The sequence below is a fragment of the Mytilus edulis genome, chromosome 7 (genome assembly GCF_963676685.1).
Source record: "Mytilus edulis chromosome 7, xbMytEdul2.2, whole genome shotgun sequence".
NCBI classification, from domain to species: domain Eukaryota; kingdom Metazoa; phylum Mollusca; class Bivalvia; order Mytilida; family Mytilidae; genus Mytilus; species Mytilus edulis.
In genome coordinates, this window is record NC_092350.1 from 3,698,827 (window position 1) to 3,718,045 (window position 19,219).

Below are 19,219 nucleotides of genomic sequence, written 5' to 3' on the forward strand. Positions count from 1 at the left end.
CATCACATTTATTTATCAAATGAAATGCATTCGGTACGAGTTTTGACAATAAACTACTGTCCAATGATGATTGGGGCTGAAATATTTAAAAAACAAAATCTAAATACAAAGGTAAAAAGAGCTGGTTCAATCAAATGAGATGATGAATAGAGCCAAATCTGGACAATTAATTTATGCCAAACTTCATCCTTTAATTCAAAAACATTTAACACATTTGAGACATATGAATCATATTTCCGATTCTTAAACAGAATGCATGCTCCTCATTTTGACATACTGATAGCTCGACGAATGCATGAGCATTGGTAATAAATAAAGATTAAAAAATCTTACCTATTATGAAGTTGAATGCATACTGAAATTTCTAATTTAAACATTTGATCTGTACAGTCGGTTTGCATTTGAGAATCATTATGTAGAAAATTACGTTCTAACTTGGTAAGGCTGAGTTTGCCTCAGATACATTAGACTATTTTAAAGTTCTGTTTAAGTTGTATTGACAAGTATTGCTACTTTTCTATATAGATATAGGAAGATGTAGTATGAGTGTCAATGAAACAAATCTCGACCCAAGGCACAATTTATAAAATTAAACCACTGTAGGCCTAAGTACGGTCGTCAATACGGAGCCTTGGCTGACACCGAACTGCAAGCTTTAAAGCAGATCTGCAAGACAAATATCATATACTCAATAATTTATATGTTAGCAGTGACAATGTGTTGCCTTTCTACTTCCTGATATTTATAACATTGCTTTGCATGTATTATCATTGCAGTGTGGACATGCAGTACCAGTGATATATTACATTGTTTTGTCATCACCATGTATTATCATTGCAGTATGGACATGCAGTACCAGTGATTTTTATTTATACCTGTGCTATTGTTGTATGCATCCCTTTACTTTGAAAATACATGAATGTATAAAATACAATGGTAATTTGCACGAGTTTATCAACTAACAAAATTATTGTTAAAATTAATTACTTTTGTGAAAAAGAAAAACAAAACAAAAAACGTTCTGTGTACTTTTTTTTTGAAGTGCATAATTTCAGCATCATTATGTGTTTCAATGAACTTTTATGGTATATGCATTGTCTTAATAATTTTTATAACGATATTATGTGTTTGTAATCAACCCATCAGTGAGCAGCATCCTCAGTTTCCTCCAAGTATCATCCAAATCCTCTAGATTTTTCGGCCATTGTACAATAAATGCATAATTCCAAATGTACGAAAACTCTACAGGAATATCAGTAATTGTTATATCTTTTGTAATGATAATAATACGCTCCAGATTCTTTGTAATTCTTTCATATTTTGCCCTGTCAAGTTCGAACATGCAATCATGTGACGATAGGAATTCGGGCGTGATCAGAAATATAATGGACCTGCTGTTTTGAATGCTCTCTGCCTCGTTGTCCGCTTGACTCGGTCCAACTAAAAAATCTCGATCTTTAATACACATCGTCAGTCCCCACTCGATCTCAAGTTTAGGTATTAATACATTTTTAATCCAAATGACAATATCCCCTTCATATGATATATACACGTCATATTGGTAAATCCTCCAGACTTTGCGCTCAACAACACGGCGAATAACTCCATAGATAGAGAAGATGATTTTCCATCTCCTGTTATAGGCAAAAAGTAACAGTGAGATCGTTATGAATGTCGATAATAATGTTGATGCAAAAGTTAACCACATAGTATTCTTACAGTCAGCAAACAACTCATATAAAGAGTTGTACGCAATAAATGTATCAATTACTGTGCCGTTGGACAATTTACATCTATACGATCGGCTGTCTAGATAAACCTTTGTAGTCTGTATCCACCTTATAAAGTCTATATTGTCACAATTGCACTCAAATGCATTATCAGTGAGATGTAAAGTCATTCCATGGAGTTCTTGCATCTTATCTGCCCAGTCTCTGATAGCTGAACTTACACTTGTTAATCGATTCTTCCTTACGTCCAGCATTTGTACTTTAGTATGATCACTCAGTTGTATCGGAATAGACTGAAATGAATTTTTACTTAAATAAAGATATGTCAAGTTTGGCATTGGATTTAATAAGTCGTCTGGAAAAAACCAAATATCATTTTCAGATATATCCATTGACTCGATAGATCTTATACTGTTAAAGAATTGATTTCCGTATAGTCTAATTGCAGTATCTAGGTCGGCGTTTTTCCATACAATCGTTTTCAGAGTGTGATAGGGAGAACGTTTTGCTTGATTCCATGCAAATATATAATCTCCACCATTAGAAATAAATGTTTCCAGTCGAATTTGAAAATCAATCATAGGAGCAATTATGTTTGAATAAGATACATCCAGATATGTAAGGCTGTTATTTTTAGGAACTAATAAATAAATTACAGGGAAAGTATTTGCTATTGTGTAACTGACATCTAATTTTTCAAGTGACCTTGGTACTATCACACAACTGTGAAATGAACAATTAAAATCTGAATTTGAAGTATCTGAATATTTTATACCATAGTTGACAGCATTATATGAATAGTCGAACGATTTTAATCTAACAGTTTTACGGAAAAAATATTGTATCTCATTTAGATTCTTCTCGCTAAAAAGCAAAAACCTGTTCCCTTTAAAGGAAATATGTCGTAAACAGTTCGGGTGATCAAGGGAAAACAAAGATCCAGGCTCATAATCAACTATTCCATTTTCTGATAAATCTAGATTTTCTACACAAATTGTTTTCAGGTTCTTCATTATGTCCACTGTAATTGTCAGAACATACGGGATATCAACCCTGTCAATACTAACGTCACTCACATGACCGAAGTTTATTGTCGTAATACTTTTATTACGGTATGGTTGTAACAGCTGCAATGCATGCTTCAAATGCATGAATGTTCCAGAAAAATCTATAACATGAAGATTTTGAAACTGCAGCAATGCGTTATCGTCTGTGACAACAAAGTGCAACCGACAATTTCTGATAGTCAGCTGTTCTACAGAGGATGAAAACCTCTGAAAGATTTCATTCGACAAGCGAACCAAATAACATGATTCGAAGTGTAATTCTTTAAGAGTGGTCATGTGACCGAATCCACTTCCAAAGTGTGGCAAAGGCATCATATCGATTCCTAAGAACGACAACTCCGTGAGAATACCGAATGCATGATCGGGATAATTATAATCAGCAACAAAGTCTATCGGTTGAGGCATATTTCTCCTGATATCCAATTTCGTTAAGTTTTTAATTGGATGAAATAGTTCTGCGGAATAAACGTTAGATAGATTAAGTATATTTTCAGACATGTCCAGTATTGTAAGTTTGTGTAGTCCTTGAAATGAGTTGTTAGATAAATAATCAAGTTGATTTTGTCTCAAGAAAATTTTTTGCAAGTATTTATAATTAACAAAAGAATTGTTCCCAATCATTCGTAGCAGATTAAAACTCATATCTAAAACTTTGATATCTCCCGGTAAATTCTGAGGTATAAAAGTCAGTCCTTTGTTTTTACAATCTGCTATTTTTACTTCCTCATTTTCCTTCAATTCATATTTGATATCGCAGACTGATGCATGTACGAATTCATTACAGATGATGATAATAGATAATACTGAATACAGTATAATCCCCTCCATATTGAGACCTGAATATCTGAAATACACTTCGTGAAGTACTAGATGTTAAGTAATCCCCTCCATATTGTGACCTGAATATCTGAAATACACTTCTTAAAGAATTAGATGTTAAGTAATTCTCCGTAGTTTACATCGTATTCTATCATACACAGATATGTTTTAAGTAACACATTTAAACACAGTCATGTAATGACAGTACTTTTGCACGCATCAATAAGACACATTATCTACTTTGTAAATTCTTTTCTTTGCCTTTTTGTGTTTCTTTGTTACATATTTGTTTATTATTAAGATGAATAAGATAATCACACAATGTTGACTGCTATACCTCTTTTTTGACATTTGTACCTATTACGTCTATTTTTTTGTTCACTCATCGTTGTCAATGTAATGGAATTGAATTTGACAGTAATACAAATTTGCCCTAAAAAGAAATATTCAGTCAGAAGTTACGATGATCTGAATTGTAAATCGATAAATGTCGTCTACGGATTAGAGTGCAACCTTTGCGGATTGGTATACGTCGGTGAAACGAAAGGAAGGCTAAACAAACGTATGTGCGGTCATAGATCAGACATTAACCTCAATGCTAACGACATTCTATACCATCATTCCATCGTTTCTATGACAGTTCGCATTTTCGAAAAGATATACCATAGCTCTAACAATCCTAATCTTTCAACGACTCTCCGTAGACAAAAAGAAGACTACTGGATTAGACTATTGGTAACTGCAACACCGTATGGCTGCAATGACAAAATTGATGGTATAATCTAGTCCTTCGTGTAACTCGGTGAATGTGATGAATATTTTCAACTCGACTCCTCGACGTAGACGCAGTCATGGTCATCGTCATTATACATCACCTTCTCTGCATGATGTCTCTATTAATGACTTGTTGCCATTTATACAAAAGCCGTTAGGTATTCATCACATTCGCACGAAACTTTATTCATTACCCCTTTCAAAACTTCATTCTCTGTTCAATTTATGTTTGGAATCCACTGTTACAAACCCTCATTCAAACCTATACAAAATTACAGCTATAATTTCGGATATTGCAAGTCACAGACTTTTCAAGCCAGTCCGCATTGGCAAAGATGAAAAAGAGAAAAGATCTTTCCTTAATCTTTCCTTTGCCAACAAAGGTATCGATGGCGTCAACTTAGGCAATATCCTTCATCATAAATTAGTTCAATCGAAAATACCTCCTTATTTCAAAGACCAGTCTGTACCAATCATTTCTTATACCTATACTAAACCTATTGCAACTAAAATTTTCAATAACAAACACGTTTTGCAGGATCTCGATATTGACGACTTCAAGTCTAAACCTCCCGATTGCACTTGTGCTAGTTCCCAATTCACATATAATCCCGCTGGCCACGTTATTACCGGTGACCTCAACATTGTTAATAACACTTCTCTACGAAATGTGTTATCGAAAGGTCCGAAATATCGTGAGCCTAAATCCATCAATTGGAAATTCAACTTTAAAATTTTGATGGATTCAGTTGAGGATTATGCCAGGCAATGGGCTAAGCGCGAGAAGGAAGACGTAGACACTCTTTCCGAATGGATTAAGGCAGTGAGGTCGTTGATACAAATCAGAATTATGAAACTGAATGGGTCTATCAATGCCCATGCTACGTCAATCTTTAAAGACCCAAATGTTGCAAAACACCTATCCTACCTCCATGACAAATATGTTGTTGTCCCCGCAGATAAAGCCCCAAACAACATCGTTTTTGTATGTAAAACTCATTACATTAACTGCTTGATAAACGAATTAGGTATTGACAATTCACTTGGAAACTCAACATATACACTCACGACGCTTACCAAAGAGGAAATCCTGGATAATCATAGGTCTGTTCTGTGTTCCTTTGGAATTTCAACCAAAGATGAAGAACTGGATCTGCCATCACTGTTTTGGATACCTAAAATTGAGAAAGGAAATGGTGAATATGTCAAAGCGACAACCACCCGACCATAGAGCAAACAACAGCCGAAGGCAACCAATGGGTCTAAACTACATAAGTGTCCTTACAAACAACGGTATATTGCTGGGTCTTCCAAGTGCTCCACGAAACCTCTTTCTAAATTATTAACATCTATTTTATCAGCAATCAAAGACGGGCTTCAAAGTTATTATGAAACTGCCTATTCTAGAGGGGGCGTGAATCAGATGTGGATACTTAAAAATTCCAAAGATCTTTACGAGTACATATAATCTAACTCTCTTTCATCTTGTAACAGTATTAAAACATTTGACTTTTCTACTCTGTACACTAGTATTCCACATTCCAAACTAAAAGACAAATTGAAAGAGTTGGCATTGCTTTGCTTCGTAAAAAAGAATGGCCAACGTAGATACAAGTATGTTGTCTTAGGGACAGATAGATCCTACTTTGTAAAGGATCACTCTGATTCGAACAAAAAATTCTCTGAAACTGATATTATCAAGATGCTTGATTTCTTGATTGACAACATATTTGTTACGTTCGGAGGACGTGTTTTTCAACAGACTGTCGGCATTCCAATGGGAACAAACTGTGCCCCTCTACTTGCCGACTTGTTTCTTTATTATTATGAGGCTGACTTCATGCAGGAACTTCTTAGGAAGAAAGATAAGAAGTTAGCACTATCCTTTAACTCTACGTTTCGCTATATAGATGATGTTCTTTCACTAAATAATTCAAAATTTGGTGACTATGTGGAACGCATCTATCCAATCGAGCTAGAGATAAAGGATACTACAGATACAGTTAAGTCGGCCTCATATCTTGACTTACATCTAGAAATTGACAATGAGGGTCGGTTGAAAACAAAACTTTACGACAAAAGAGATGATTTCAGCTTTCCAATTGTGAACTTTCCATTTCTAAGTAGCAACATTCCAGGAGCACCTGCATACGGGGTATATATCTCCCAATTGATACGATATTCCCGTGCTTGCATTTCCTATCATGATTTTCTTGATAGAGGGTTGCTGCTCACAAGGAAGCTATTAAACCAAGAGTTCCAAATGGTGAAGTTGAAATCATCCCTTCGTAAATTTTACGGACGCCATCACGAGTTGGTTGACCGTTATGGAATAACCGTATCACAAATGATATCGGATATGTTCCTTACATCGTAACTACAATCCCCTTCCCTTTCCTGAATGTGACTTACCGAATTAGACTATTTACCGGATTTGTTATCACATAAGCAACACGACGGGTGCCGCATGTGGAGCAGGATCTGCTTACCCTTCCGGAGCACCTGAGATCACCCCTAGTTTTTGGTGGGGTTCGTGTTGTTTATTCTTTAGTTTTCTATGTTGTGTCATGTGTACTATTGTTTTTCTGTTTGTCCTTTTCATTTTTAGCCATGGCGTTGTCGGTTTGTTTTAGATTTATGAGTTTGACTGTCCCTTTGGTATCTTTCGTCCCTCTTTCAATATAAACAGATGACAAAAATAAAACAGTCGTGATCCGGAGTTGCAACACACAGCCACATCATTAAGGTATAACAATGCATCAATTCTTCTGTATGTTAAATAGATTTTGGATTGACTGAATTGTCTATTTGTAGAATAGGTACACATTTATGTTGCAGTCTCAGACTTCAGTCGGTGGTTTTAAGTCAAATATTGTTTTATATGTAGTGTATATGTTAGTGGCAATAAGTGAAATTAGGCATTAAGCTTAAATCCTAGGCAATAAGCAAATGCCTAGGCAGTAAGTCTATTGCCTATATGATGTTAGGCATTAGTCTTAAATCCTAGGATTTAAGCTTAATTCCTGAAAAATGTGTGCAGGCAATAAGCTTAATGCCTAAAATATAAATGCGACATTTATTCATTTTTATTTAAAACATTGTTACATAACAACCTTATGAAAACTAGGGCCTGTTTATCGAAACGGTCCTAAAATTGGTCCTATAAGGTATTCTTAGGACAGTCATTATCATAAAGTTAGGACCGACTTACGACATGTCTCAGCATGCAAATCTAAGCTATTTTCGGATTATCTTAGATAGGATATCAATGATAACAGTTGTACCATTTGATTATTTTCTTTCACATACGAAAGGCAACTATTCAATAGTTTGCAACTTCAATGAAAACATAATATGTTCGTTTTGTCTGTATGACACGTGTCGTTGGTGTAAACAGTATTTTATTATGCATTATAAAAGTACATTTTATATTCACATTCACAAAATGGATTCAGAAACAAGCAACAAGTGTTTATATTAATCTGTTTCCGTGTTAAATTAAATACATTAAAGAAATAAAAAAAGCATGCTCTGTTTTATTAGCGCGCGGTTCTACATTAGAATCAATATTAGTCTGGCCATTCGATCCCAGTGCTAAAGGTCTTTCGGTCATTTATGAGTGAAATTGGCATGCATAAATACAAATTCAAAAATAAGAAAGCAATGAATGAGGTTGTTGAATTTGATATATGACTTTTTGTGCCCGTGCTTCTTGTTAAATATTTGTATGTTTTTATTGTGATTTAGATACTTGTGGTACATGTACTTGTAAATCCTGTCATTATTGTTTATGATGCTTTGTAACATATATGACGTGGCCCTGTATTTATATATCCCGTTATTTTGTTATTGTACTATGGTAAATGTGTGTATTCTTGTCTTTAATGTGTGCTAATACAATGTATGATTGGTCTATTTGCCATTTTGTTCCTATTTGCTACTATGGCTTTTCTACCTCAGGAATATAATACCTTAGCTATATTTGACAAAACTATTATGACTTTTGGTCCTTTAATGCTCTTCAACTTCGTACTTTATTTGGGCTTTGTATATTTTTGGGATTCGAGCGTCCCTAATGGGTCTTTTGTAGACGAAACGCGCGTCTAGCGTAAATACAAAACTTAATCCTGGTATCTATGATGAGTTAATTTACATATTTGTTTGTGTTTTAGTGAGTAAGATTTTTTCACAATGTTGACTGCTGTATTTTTTAAACTTTTTTTTTTATCTATAATGTCTGTTTGTTTTGTTCACGCATTGTTGTCAATATTGTAACAACTGGACAATTATAACATTTAATAATTTTTACAAACTGGAATTTACTATGCTAACAGAAGAAATAAGTCAACTACAGATGGATGAAAACTTTATTGGATGATGGCCTGCAACAGAAATATTATTGACTTATGAACATTTATTTGAATTGGACATACTGTTATATTTGCAACTTTTTAACTTTATGCATTTTGTTTGGCAAGTGCCCCTTCCACTTGTTTACCAAACTCGTTTTACTGTATAACATATTTTTCATAGATTGTAAGGTGTCTGGCACAAATATGCATATACCTGAGATTATATTTCAACCCATTATAAGTCCTGAAAGTGTCTCAGTAAGGAAATATTTAAGTTTTACTATCGGTCCAAAGCATTTTTGTTGTTTCTCCGCGAAGAGCCATTTTACAGGTCATGTGACCGCAGTAGGAAATATTTTTGTCGTTGTCATTATATATCTTAAATCTCTTAAGGATTCTATAAGAGTAAGAAAAAAGTCATTACATTAATAGTTTTATTAAGGCTCCATTATTTATATCTGTTAAAGATTAGTTTCTTAGGGATTATATTGTAACCAGTTTACTGCTGGAATTTAGAATCAGTACTCCCGGCGTCTGCTCTAGTCCTACGCACGGCTAGAAATTGGAAACAAGTAGTAACGAAGTTTTAAGCTTCTTTTGCTAAATTTAAATAAAGGAAAAGTTAGGACTTTGGCCCATTTGTATAATAATTAAAGAACAGGCATTTTACTGTCAATTTTACATGTGATTTTTAAATGTGCAGGTTTTCCTGTCAAGCCCTTATTTTATCGGACATTTTCCTGTCAGCCCAGACAGAGTTCTCATTGGCCCTCAGGGATCCCTGGCTAGATCCCTTATTTTCTATTGGCTTTCAGGGATCTCAAAAGTATATAAATAAGGTTCAACTCAGTGAAATGGCGGATAACTTGTTAGCTCAAGCCTAACTAGTAGCTAAGCCTTAACAACCTGAAAGTTTATCTTTACCAGACCTAGCCCAACAGAAAAGCCAAGCAGGTTAATATGCTTTAATAATATAAGATGAAGTATTTTTAAGGAAATGTAAATATAAAGGCAGTTATCCCCCACCACACTGAGTGACCTAAATGACCCGAAAACTGATTACTGATTAAGCGTCTGCATGTCTGCATTTGTCTGTGTACTATATACCATGAACATGTAAAAATAAATATAATATACGTTCGAACCTATAGTTTATGGACTGAGAAATATGAGTGCATTGCCTGACATCCATTCGTCTTTAGAGGTAGAAGAAGGAAAAACCCCAAGATGCAGAATATTCCTGACGAGAGCCCCAAAACTTGTCAACAGACCCTTCCACAATTAATCGGCCTGTGGCGGCGGTTTGTTACACTGGTGTCAGAAGTGGGATGTCAACTCTTCCAGACATCCCGTGATCGTACCCATAGCCAATTCGGGATTATTTTAGCTTCGACGAGTGGTGGAATATGCAAATAATAAATTGTAAATAACGTTTCCAGTTACTGTTTTTATCGTATTTTGCGTTGTTCCGTTACCGTTGTATTTATGAATTAAAATTTAGATGAACGTTTAAACGACAGTATTTTAACCCTGTATGTAATCAGTTTTATAAAACAAACACAAAATAATGTTTGTTATCTTTTTAATAAAGCAGCAGCAGAAATGTCAGACTTTGAATGTGATGATAATGAGACGCCCCAATTATTAAAACCTCGAGATGAATCTCCCGACCGAGAAATCATGTTCAGACGGAACATAGGGCCGAGTGGCAGCGGTACCGCCGGGGACGACGACGAAGCGGGTCAAGGTGACGTATAAACTGGACCCCTGTTGTGTTCACTTATCGCTACACTGACAACAGGTATGGCCTAAATCCCGTGGTCAGAATTCTGACCACGGGATTTAATAATCAGGGCTATGTTTAATTATTTATTATACTGATAGCAAATCAAAGAAAAATTAGCACATTTATTACCCTACTGAGTTCTTAAGGGAACAAAAGATACCGGCTCAGTTTGTCAAGAACATGTTAACACGCTCGTTGGTCATTTATCTGTGCTACTGCCATGGGGTTAATTAACAGATACTTGTTTATTTTGCGGCATCGCAGTATTAACATTTGAGGTCAATTTCCTATCACTTTAATTGGCCAATTTTATTAGCGAATCGTTGAGTTTGTAAGACTCGTCCAATTAATGCCAATGTGACAATAGCACCAACCCGTTCCTTCGGTGCAAAACTATAGATAGAACGGCGGACCAGTTTAGGTGACGTACCGATCAGAGACGAATACCGAGGCGTAGGCGAGAATTTTTACCGTAAAGAATACCAACTTGGACCAAACCAGAGAGATTTACCAGACAGAAACCAAAATATCCGTGGCAACAATCCAGATTTTGACAACCAGATACCGACAGGATTTCCAAGAGGAAATACAAGTGGAACTACCATTAAACCAGAGCCCTACAATGGAAAGGACAGTTGGGAAGAATATATTTCTCACTTTGAAAACTGTGCAGACCTTGGAAGATGGAAAGAATCTGAAAAAGTTCTTTTGCTTGCTGCTAGCCTATGGGGACCAGCTAGGACGTTCTATATAAGCCTTACCAGTACTGAGAAAAAATCCTACTGTTTATTAGTCAGAACCCTTGAGCAGAGATTTGGAAATGCCAGACATCAGAATAGATGGCTTTCAAGATTTGAAACAAGAACCAGACAACCTCAAGAGCCCATTGCAAATTTTGGAGATGACTTACGCCAAATGGCCCAAAAAGCATACAGTAACATAGACACAAGAGCCCAAGAAGTCCTTGCCCTTAACCAATTGTATAAAAATATTTCCCTTGAAATGAAGTGTCGTTGCATAGATAAAGATTGTCGTTCAGTTACTGAAGCAGTAGACCTAATAGAGAGATATGAGGCTCTCTTGGGGGATCCTAATGATAGAAAAAGGGGGAATATAAGACAAGTTTCAGATACTAAGACCTACCGAAACACCCAAGATACTGACATACCAGTCCAAACCAAAGAAAATGAATCAATCCTACAGCAACTTATTAACAGAATAGATCGACTAGAACATGGTTCAAATAGTAGCCAGACCACTCAAAGAGGCCCAAGAACTTGTTTTACCTGTAACTCTCCTGACCACTTTTACAGGAATTGCCCTTTGTACAAGAGACCAGCAGGACCAAATCAAGCTTCCCCACCAAACTCAAATTGGTCGAAAAACAGTCCTAATTACCAAGGACAAAGTGGAAATAACCAACAGAACCAGGGAAACGGTTACCCGTCAGCTCACCAGACCGGAGCCAGACGGAGTTAAAAGGGTCTGACATGGATATAGAGAGTAATGCTGAATTTAATGACAGAATAATACAAGTAGGAAAACATTTAGACCAATGGGACAATGGATTGTATACCAATGGTACAATTTCTGGATACAAGCTAGATTTTCTGATAGATACTGGTTCTACAGTATCTCTTATATCAAACCAAGTTCATAAAGATATTTTCCGGTCCAGTCCAGATGTAAATCAGGAATACCTATCAAATGGTATCCAAACCAATAGTTTTAATTACCCCAATATTGAAAGTCCACAGGATGAATACAGTCTTCAGAACGTAAATGGGACCAATTTAACTACATATGGAATGGTAACTCTTGAGTTTTCCTTAAGAAGCGCCATCTTTTGTCACCAATTTATTGTATGTGATATCACACCTGATGCCATTTTAGGACAAGATTTCCTACTTAAGCATGTGAAAAAGATTGACTACAGATCTCATATACTCCAAACATAAAATTTAGATATTAAATGTTGGGTGGGGGGAGAATTTAGAATGACCTGTCGTGTGTTAGCCAAAGATACTGTTGTTGTACCATCAAACTCTAGTATGACCTTACCTGTTAATGTACCAAACAAGGAGCATGTTACTAGCATAGCTATAATAGAACCCTGCAATCTTTTATACGAAGAAAAAAATATCTCTGTAGTTAGTGGTATAATAAATTCTGATGACGAATACCCGTTCGTCCAAGTGGTTAATTACAGTGACTCAGATGTTAAGCTTTATCCTAACACCATGCTTGGTACTTGTGAATCTGTAGCAGCCTTCCCGGAGTTAAGACAAGACAGATGTGCAGGCGTCAACATTATTCAAAGCAGGCAAGTAGAACCTGATGAAAACGGAGTACCAGAGCACCTCCAAGACCTTTTGGCAAGAAGTTGCACACATTTGACGCCCAAAGAAAAGATGACCCTTGCAGAACTCCTGAATAAATTCCAAGATGTATTCTCAAGGTCCCCAGAAGACATCGGAAGAACTAATAAAATCAAACACAGCATTGATACTGGAGATGCTCGTCCAGTTAGAGTACCACCCAGGAGACTACCAATTGGTAAGAGAGAAATAGAAAGGACAGAAGTTTCAAAAATGTTAGAACGTGGCATTATTGAGCCTTCAAACAGCCCCTGGAGTGCACCTTTAGTCTTAATAACCAAACCAGATCTAACTACCAGAGTATGTGTGGACTTCAGATCGTTAAACCAGCTGTCCAGAGTCGATTCGTACCCCGTTGGGCGAGTAGATGACTGTTTAGAGGCTTTATCTAACTCTAAATTGTATAATTTAATGGACTTAAATTCAGGGTTTTGGCAAGTGGAGCTTTTGGAATCTGACAGAGAGAAAACAGCTTTTTCCACCAGTCAGGGCCTGTACCAATTCACTGTAATGCCATTTGGATTGTGTAACAGCCCAAGTACCTTTCAGCGTTTAATGGAAGATGTCCTCAGGGATCTACAATGGAGGGAATGTTTAGTTTATATGGATGACATCATAGTACCTGGATCAACATTTGAAGAATGTGCCAAGCGACTGGAACATATTTTTGAACGCCTTTTAGAAGCTAATCTAAAACTCAGGCCTCAAAATGTAGTTTTTTCCAAAAGAAAGCAAAATTCCTAGGTCACATTGTTTCAGAAGAAGGTATAAGCACTGATCCAGGAAAAGTAGAATCTGTTAAAAACTGGCCAGTTCCCAAAACTATCAAGCAAGTTCGCAGTTTCCTAGGCCTAGCCTCGTATTACAGACGATTTTCGGAGGATTTGCCAAAATAGCCCGCCCATGAAACAAATTATGTGAAAAAGGGGTAAAATTGACCTGGACTGACGAGTGTAATGACTCATTTAAGACCCCGAAAGTGGCACTTACAACGTCACCCATTCTTGCTTATCCTGTACCGGGCCAAACTTTTATTTTGGATACGGATGCCAGTCAACAAGCTGTTGGTGCTGTACTTTCACAAGAACAGGAAGGAAAGGAGCATGTGATAGCTTACATGAGTAAAGCTTTATCAAGGCCTGAACAATCTTACTGTGTAACAAGAAAAGAACTCCTAGCAGTTGTAGCAGCTTTAAAACATTTTCATTCATATCTATACGGTCAAAATGTACTTTTAAGAACAGACAATGCTGCAGTCAGTTGGATGAAAAATTTAAAGAAACCTACAGGTCAGACTGCAAGATGGCTCCAGGAGCTAGGTACCTATGATCTGAACGTCATTCACCGCCCTGGCCTGAAACATACCAATGCAGATGCCCTATCCAGAGTGCCCTGTACGTCCTGTCTAAACCAGCAGACACAGAATGATGTGCAAAATATTGAAGAAGACAGCAAAGAGACAGCAATTCCCCAATGCACCCCACTTAATCAAATCAGAGCTGTAACCAGATCCAGACAGGTTATTCCAAGTGCAGGATTAACGAAAATTAAAGACCTAGTGATAGATGGTTGGGGCCAAATCTCACTAAGAAAATCACAATTGGATGAACATGAGATATCTGAAATTCTAATGAGAATAGAAGACAAAAAGCGCCCAGAGTGGAACGAAATCTCCAATCAATCTGCAGTTATAAAAACCTTATGGAGACAATGGGACCGACTGGAAATACACCAAGGTCTTCTTTACAGGAAATGGATCGAAAATGAGACAGAAGAATTTCTGCAACTAATCGTACCAACATCAAAAAGACAGGAAGCTATCAGATATTTTCATGATATCCCAACAGGAGGTCATTTAGGCATAGATAAAACCTTAGATAGAATGAAGAAAACCTTTTATTGGCCCTCAATGAAAAACACCATTGTCGAATACATAAAACGATGTGACAGTTGTGCAGCCCAAAAGCAACTACAGGCAAGAAAGGCCCCTATGGGAAAATTCCTCACTGGTGAACCTATGGAGCGAGTCGACATGGATATACTTGGTCCTTTCCCAATGTCTAAAAACAACAATAGATTTGTACTAGTTCTATCAGATCTGTTCACTAAGTGGACAGAAGCATATCCTCTACCAGACCAAGAAGCAAAAACAGTGGCCCAGGCCCTAACCAATGAATTTATAAGCAGATTTGGAACACCTCTCCAACTATACTCAAACCAAGGTCGGAATTTCGAGTCAACACTTTTAAAAGAAGTATGCCACCTGTTACAAATAGAAAAAACGAGAGCGACCAGTATGAGGCCACAAGCAAATGGCTCTGTTGAAAGATTTAATCGCACATTAGTATCCATGGTTAAAATGTATTGCCAAGACAATCAAGACTGTTGGGATGAGTTTATACCCCAGTTACTGATGGCATACCGGTCATCAAAACATGCGAGCACCGGTGTAACACCAAATAAAATGATGTTAGGAAGGGAGATAACTCTTCCAATCCAAGACTTTATCCCAGAACCAGAAATAGAATATGAAAACAAGGTTAAACCCCATGAATATGTAGAATTACTCCAAAGTTCCCTTATCAAAGCCCATGCCCATGCAAGAAAACACCTTAAAGGAAGTCAAGAATATCAGAAAAAATATTATGACCAAAGTGCCAAGAAGAGATAATTAATTGCAGGACAACCAGTATGGCTACATGACCCAACCAGGAAACCAGGCGTTTGTTCAAAATTGTTGCCTAAATGGAAAGGAACCTTCATAGTTTTGAAGAAAATTGATGATCTTACATATATGGTGAAAAAGTCACCACGGCAGCCAGCAAAAATTACCACATAGACCGGCTAATACCATACAAGGGCAGAAACCCACCAACCTGGTACAAGGATAAAGTAGAAAAAAACAATGAGAAATAAAAGTTGTAGTGATTGGCAGAAGATTTGACACATATGTATATACTGTTTATTGTTAATTTTGTATTGTGAAGAGAGACAGGAGGAGTTATACTGGTGACGATGCGCACTTTCCAGTAAATGTTTTTGTTATAGATCCTGTGACGTCTAGACTCATTGGATACTTGAAGATAATCCTTTATTTTTAGAGTGGAATTATGGGATTGGCCATCCTAGGAATTCCGCTAAATATTTTATGTTAAATTTTTGTACTCCTGAAGGTAGGAGATAGATGAAGAAGAGAAGTCCTGTACAGTCAGCGAAGAGACTGCTGATGATGTATATAATCAGTTTACCGTGCATATATGTAAAGATAGCCATATTGTAATCCTTGTACCAGTGTTGAAATGTGACAAAAGAAATAAAGTTATTTCCCTTGTAATTGAATTAGTTTTGTGTGTATAAAAGACCTGTCCTGTCCAAGCCTCCCTTGTAGCCAGGTACTCAGTGTGGATATATTGCCAGTATCCTTTACTATAGTAATACCTTAGTGTAGGAATATTTAGATGTATAATATACACCTGTATCATTTACCATACAGCCAGTTCCCAATGAGAAGTAGCTGATGGGCTATATTGTATTAAACAAAACCAAAACCAGATGCTAAGCCATCATATTACCAGGATTCCAGTTGTTCCAGCTATTTAATTTCCATGAGTTATGTTATAATGAATATTCCAGAAAAAAAGTATACAGTTAAGGGAAGATAATTGAAAAGAAAATATTACTTAACCGCTTTCAAACCAGCCACAGAAATAACTAAGGGAGACTAGTTCCAAAATAACAAACCACGATTGCTTACCTAAAGAAAAATACCCAGAACTACATGTAGCCATAAGAGAGACAGAATAGGAAGATATTTATGTATACCGATAACCAAGAAATAGATATCACACTGTTCAATGCTTAAATAAAATACCATGTCACTGTTAACACCCTAACTTACCATCCGGTTCAAATTGATATCTTTCAGAATGAGACCACTGAACTTAGATGAGTGCTGGATTTGTCAACAGCAATTCCCTGACCAGAAGACATTAAAGAGACATCTAGCCAGTAAGGGAACGCATTGAGGCCGACTATCTGTTGTTTGTCTGTGGTGTTTCTCCAATGAGAAGAGGTTCTCCAGGATCAGTGACCTGAAGTGCCACCTGGACGAGAAACACCCAGATATAGCACCAAAATTAGAAAAAACCTTCATGTCTGAGGCCAATGGATACTGGTTTAGCGTTTTTCCTGAGGACTATAGGAAAATTGTCACCAAAGTCACTCCAAAGGGAAGTCCTTCTGCCGTCCAGGCAAGGAGCCATGTCACCAGTTGGTTGGGGAAGTGCAAGTCCATACGAAGATGTCGAAGATTAAGACAGAGCTGGGTGAATGATTGGGCAAACCATCCCAGAGATACAGATGTGGTTGGAACACCTAGACAGGGGATCAGGGAACCATCTGTGGAGTCGGCAGTGAGTGAGTGGGAGCAAGACGTGCCCACTATCACCTTGGAAGAGGACGCACCAATGGAGGAGTATGACCCCCTGTTGCCATCAGTGCTCACACTCCACAGCATTCAGATGACCACAGATGGACCTCTGATTGCCCTCTTCACCCTAACAGTTAAGGAGATGATCTGGTACAGGGTCGAGATTGACCGAGATTGACCAAGTGATAAGAATGGTGGAGAAGTTTAAGGCAGCATTAGAGAGGAAAGCCAATATCATCAGGCCAACTGACATTTCCACAATGTCCCATAACGGATCACCAGTTTACGGGGAGGAATTTTATCACAAACATCAGATGTGTGCTGACACCCTTAACATCTCTCCTGCCTTAATAACCAGGATAGAAAGACGACCAGACATCTTCTCCTCAGTCTCCAAGACCAAACCCATCGTGGCTCCAACCAAATCTCCACTTGCTCCAACCAACCAGTCTCCATCTGCAACATCATCTGCACCCAAGTCTTCACCATCTATACCCAAGCCTCCATCATCAGCATCCAAGCCTCCATCATCTGTACCCAAGCCTCCATCATCTGTACCCAAGTCTCCATCATCTGTACCAAAGCCTCCATCATCTGTACCCAAGTCTCCATCACCTGCATCCAAGCCTCCAACATCTGCATCCAAATCTCCATCTTCTTTGATAGCCAGCCGTCCAGTGGTCCAACCCCCTTCAAGTTCAACAGATTTGACCCTCGCAGAGGAAACCCCCATCCAGAAAAAAGCCAGGGAGATCTTAACCCTGGGTTCCATGCCAGCAATACCACCTGCCAGAAGGGACTGGAAAACCAAATCTATTAAGATCCCAACTGGATCCACATTCTTGCAGTGGCCACCTAGGGAGTGGGAAACCCTAACACCAGACAGCAAGTTGTTGGCCTGGGAATTCGCCGCTTCCCAGTTGGAGTATCACTCCACTGGGAAATTTCCCAAACTGGATAGAGTTGATTTGTTGGACAAGTACAATTTCCTGGCCCTTCCTGGCACAAAAGAACAGAAGATCAAAGGCAAGGAAAACCTAGTTAGGAAATGTAGGTATTACAACTACGAAATCCTTAGGACCACCATCAACAATGACAACCCGGACTTCAAAATAATAGTTAACCAGTTGTATATAACAAGGGATTTGAGGGACACTTCAACCGACAAAATAATTGATCTGTGCAACCATAGCAAAATACCTTTGCGTTTATTGTGAATTAACATACCATGTACTAACTTTACCATATATAGCAGATATAATTTTAATCACAGTGGAAGTAATATGTCTTTTTGCGTTCTAAATAATGTTTCATACATTAACTATATTATATCTAAAATTCAGGAGAATTTCCGTTTCTAAGGAGGGGATAGTGTAACAACTGGACAATTATAACATTTAATAATTTTTACAACCTGGAATTTACTATGCTAACAGAAGAAATAAGTCAACTACAGATGGATGAAAACTTTATTGGATGATGGCCTGCAACAGAAATATTATTGACTTTATGAACATTTATTTGAATTGGACATACTGTTTTATTTGCAACTTTTTAACTTTATGCATTTTGTTTAGCAAGTGCCCCTTCCACTTGGTTACCAAACTCGTTTTACTGTATAACATATTTTTCATAGATTGTAAGGTGTCTGGCACAAATATGCATATACCTGAGATTATATTTCAACCCATTATAAGTCCTGAAAGTGTCTAAGTAAGGAAATATTTAAGTTTTACTATCGGTCCAAAGCATTTTTGGTTTTTTCTCCGTGAAGAGTCATTTTACAGGTCATGTGACCGCAGTAGGAAATATTTTTGTCGTTGTCATTATATATCTTAAATCTCTTAAGGATTCTATAAGAGTAAGAAATAAGTCATTACATTA

General features: G+C 37.2%; 1 protein-coding gene across 1 annotated transcript; it reads right to left on the reverse strand.

Annotated features, from left to right (window-relative positions):
* Positions 1-1,120: 1,120 nt before the first annotated feature.
* Positions 1,121-3,625, reverse strand: LOC139482582 (toll-like receptor 6). Its single transcript, XM_071266496.1, has one exon. It carries the CDS (start codon positions 3,623-3,625, stop codon positions 1,121-1,123), a length of 2,505 nt encoding a protein of 834 aa, XP_071122597.1.
* Positions 3,626-19,219: the final 15,594 nt, after the last annotated feature.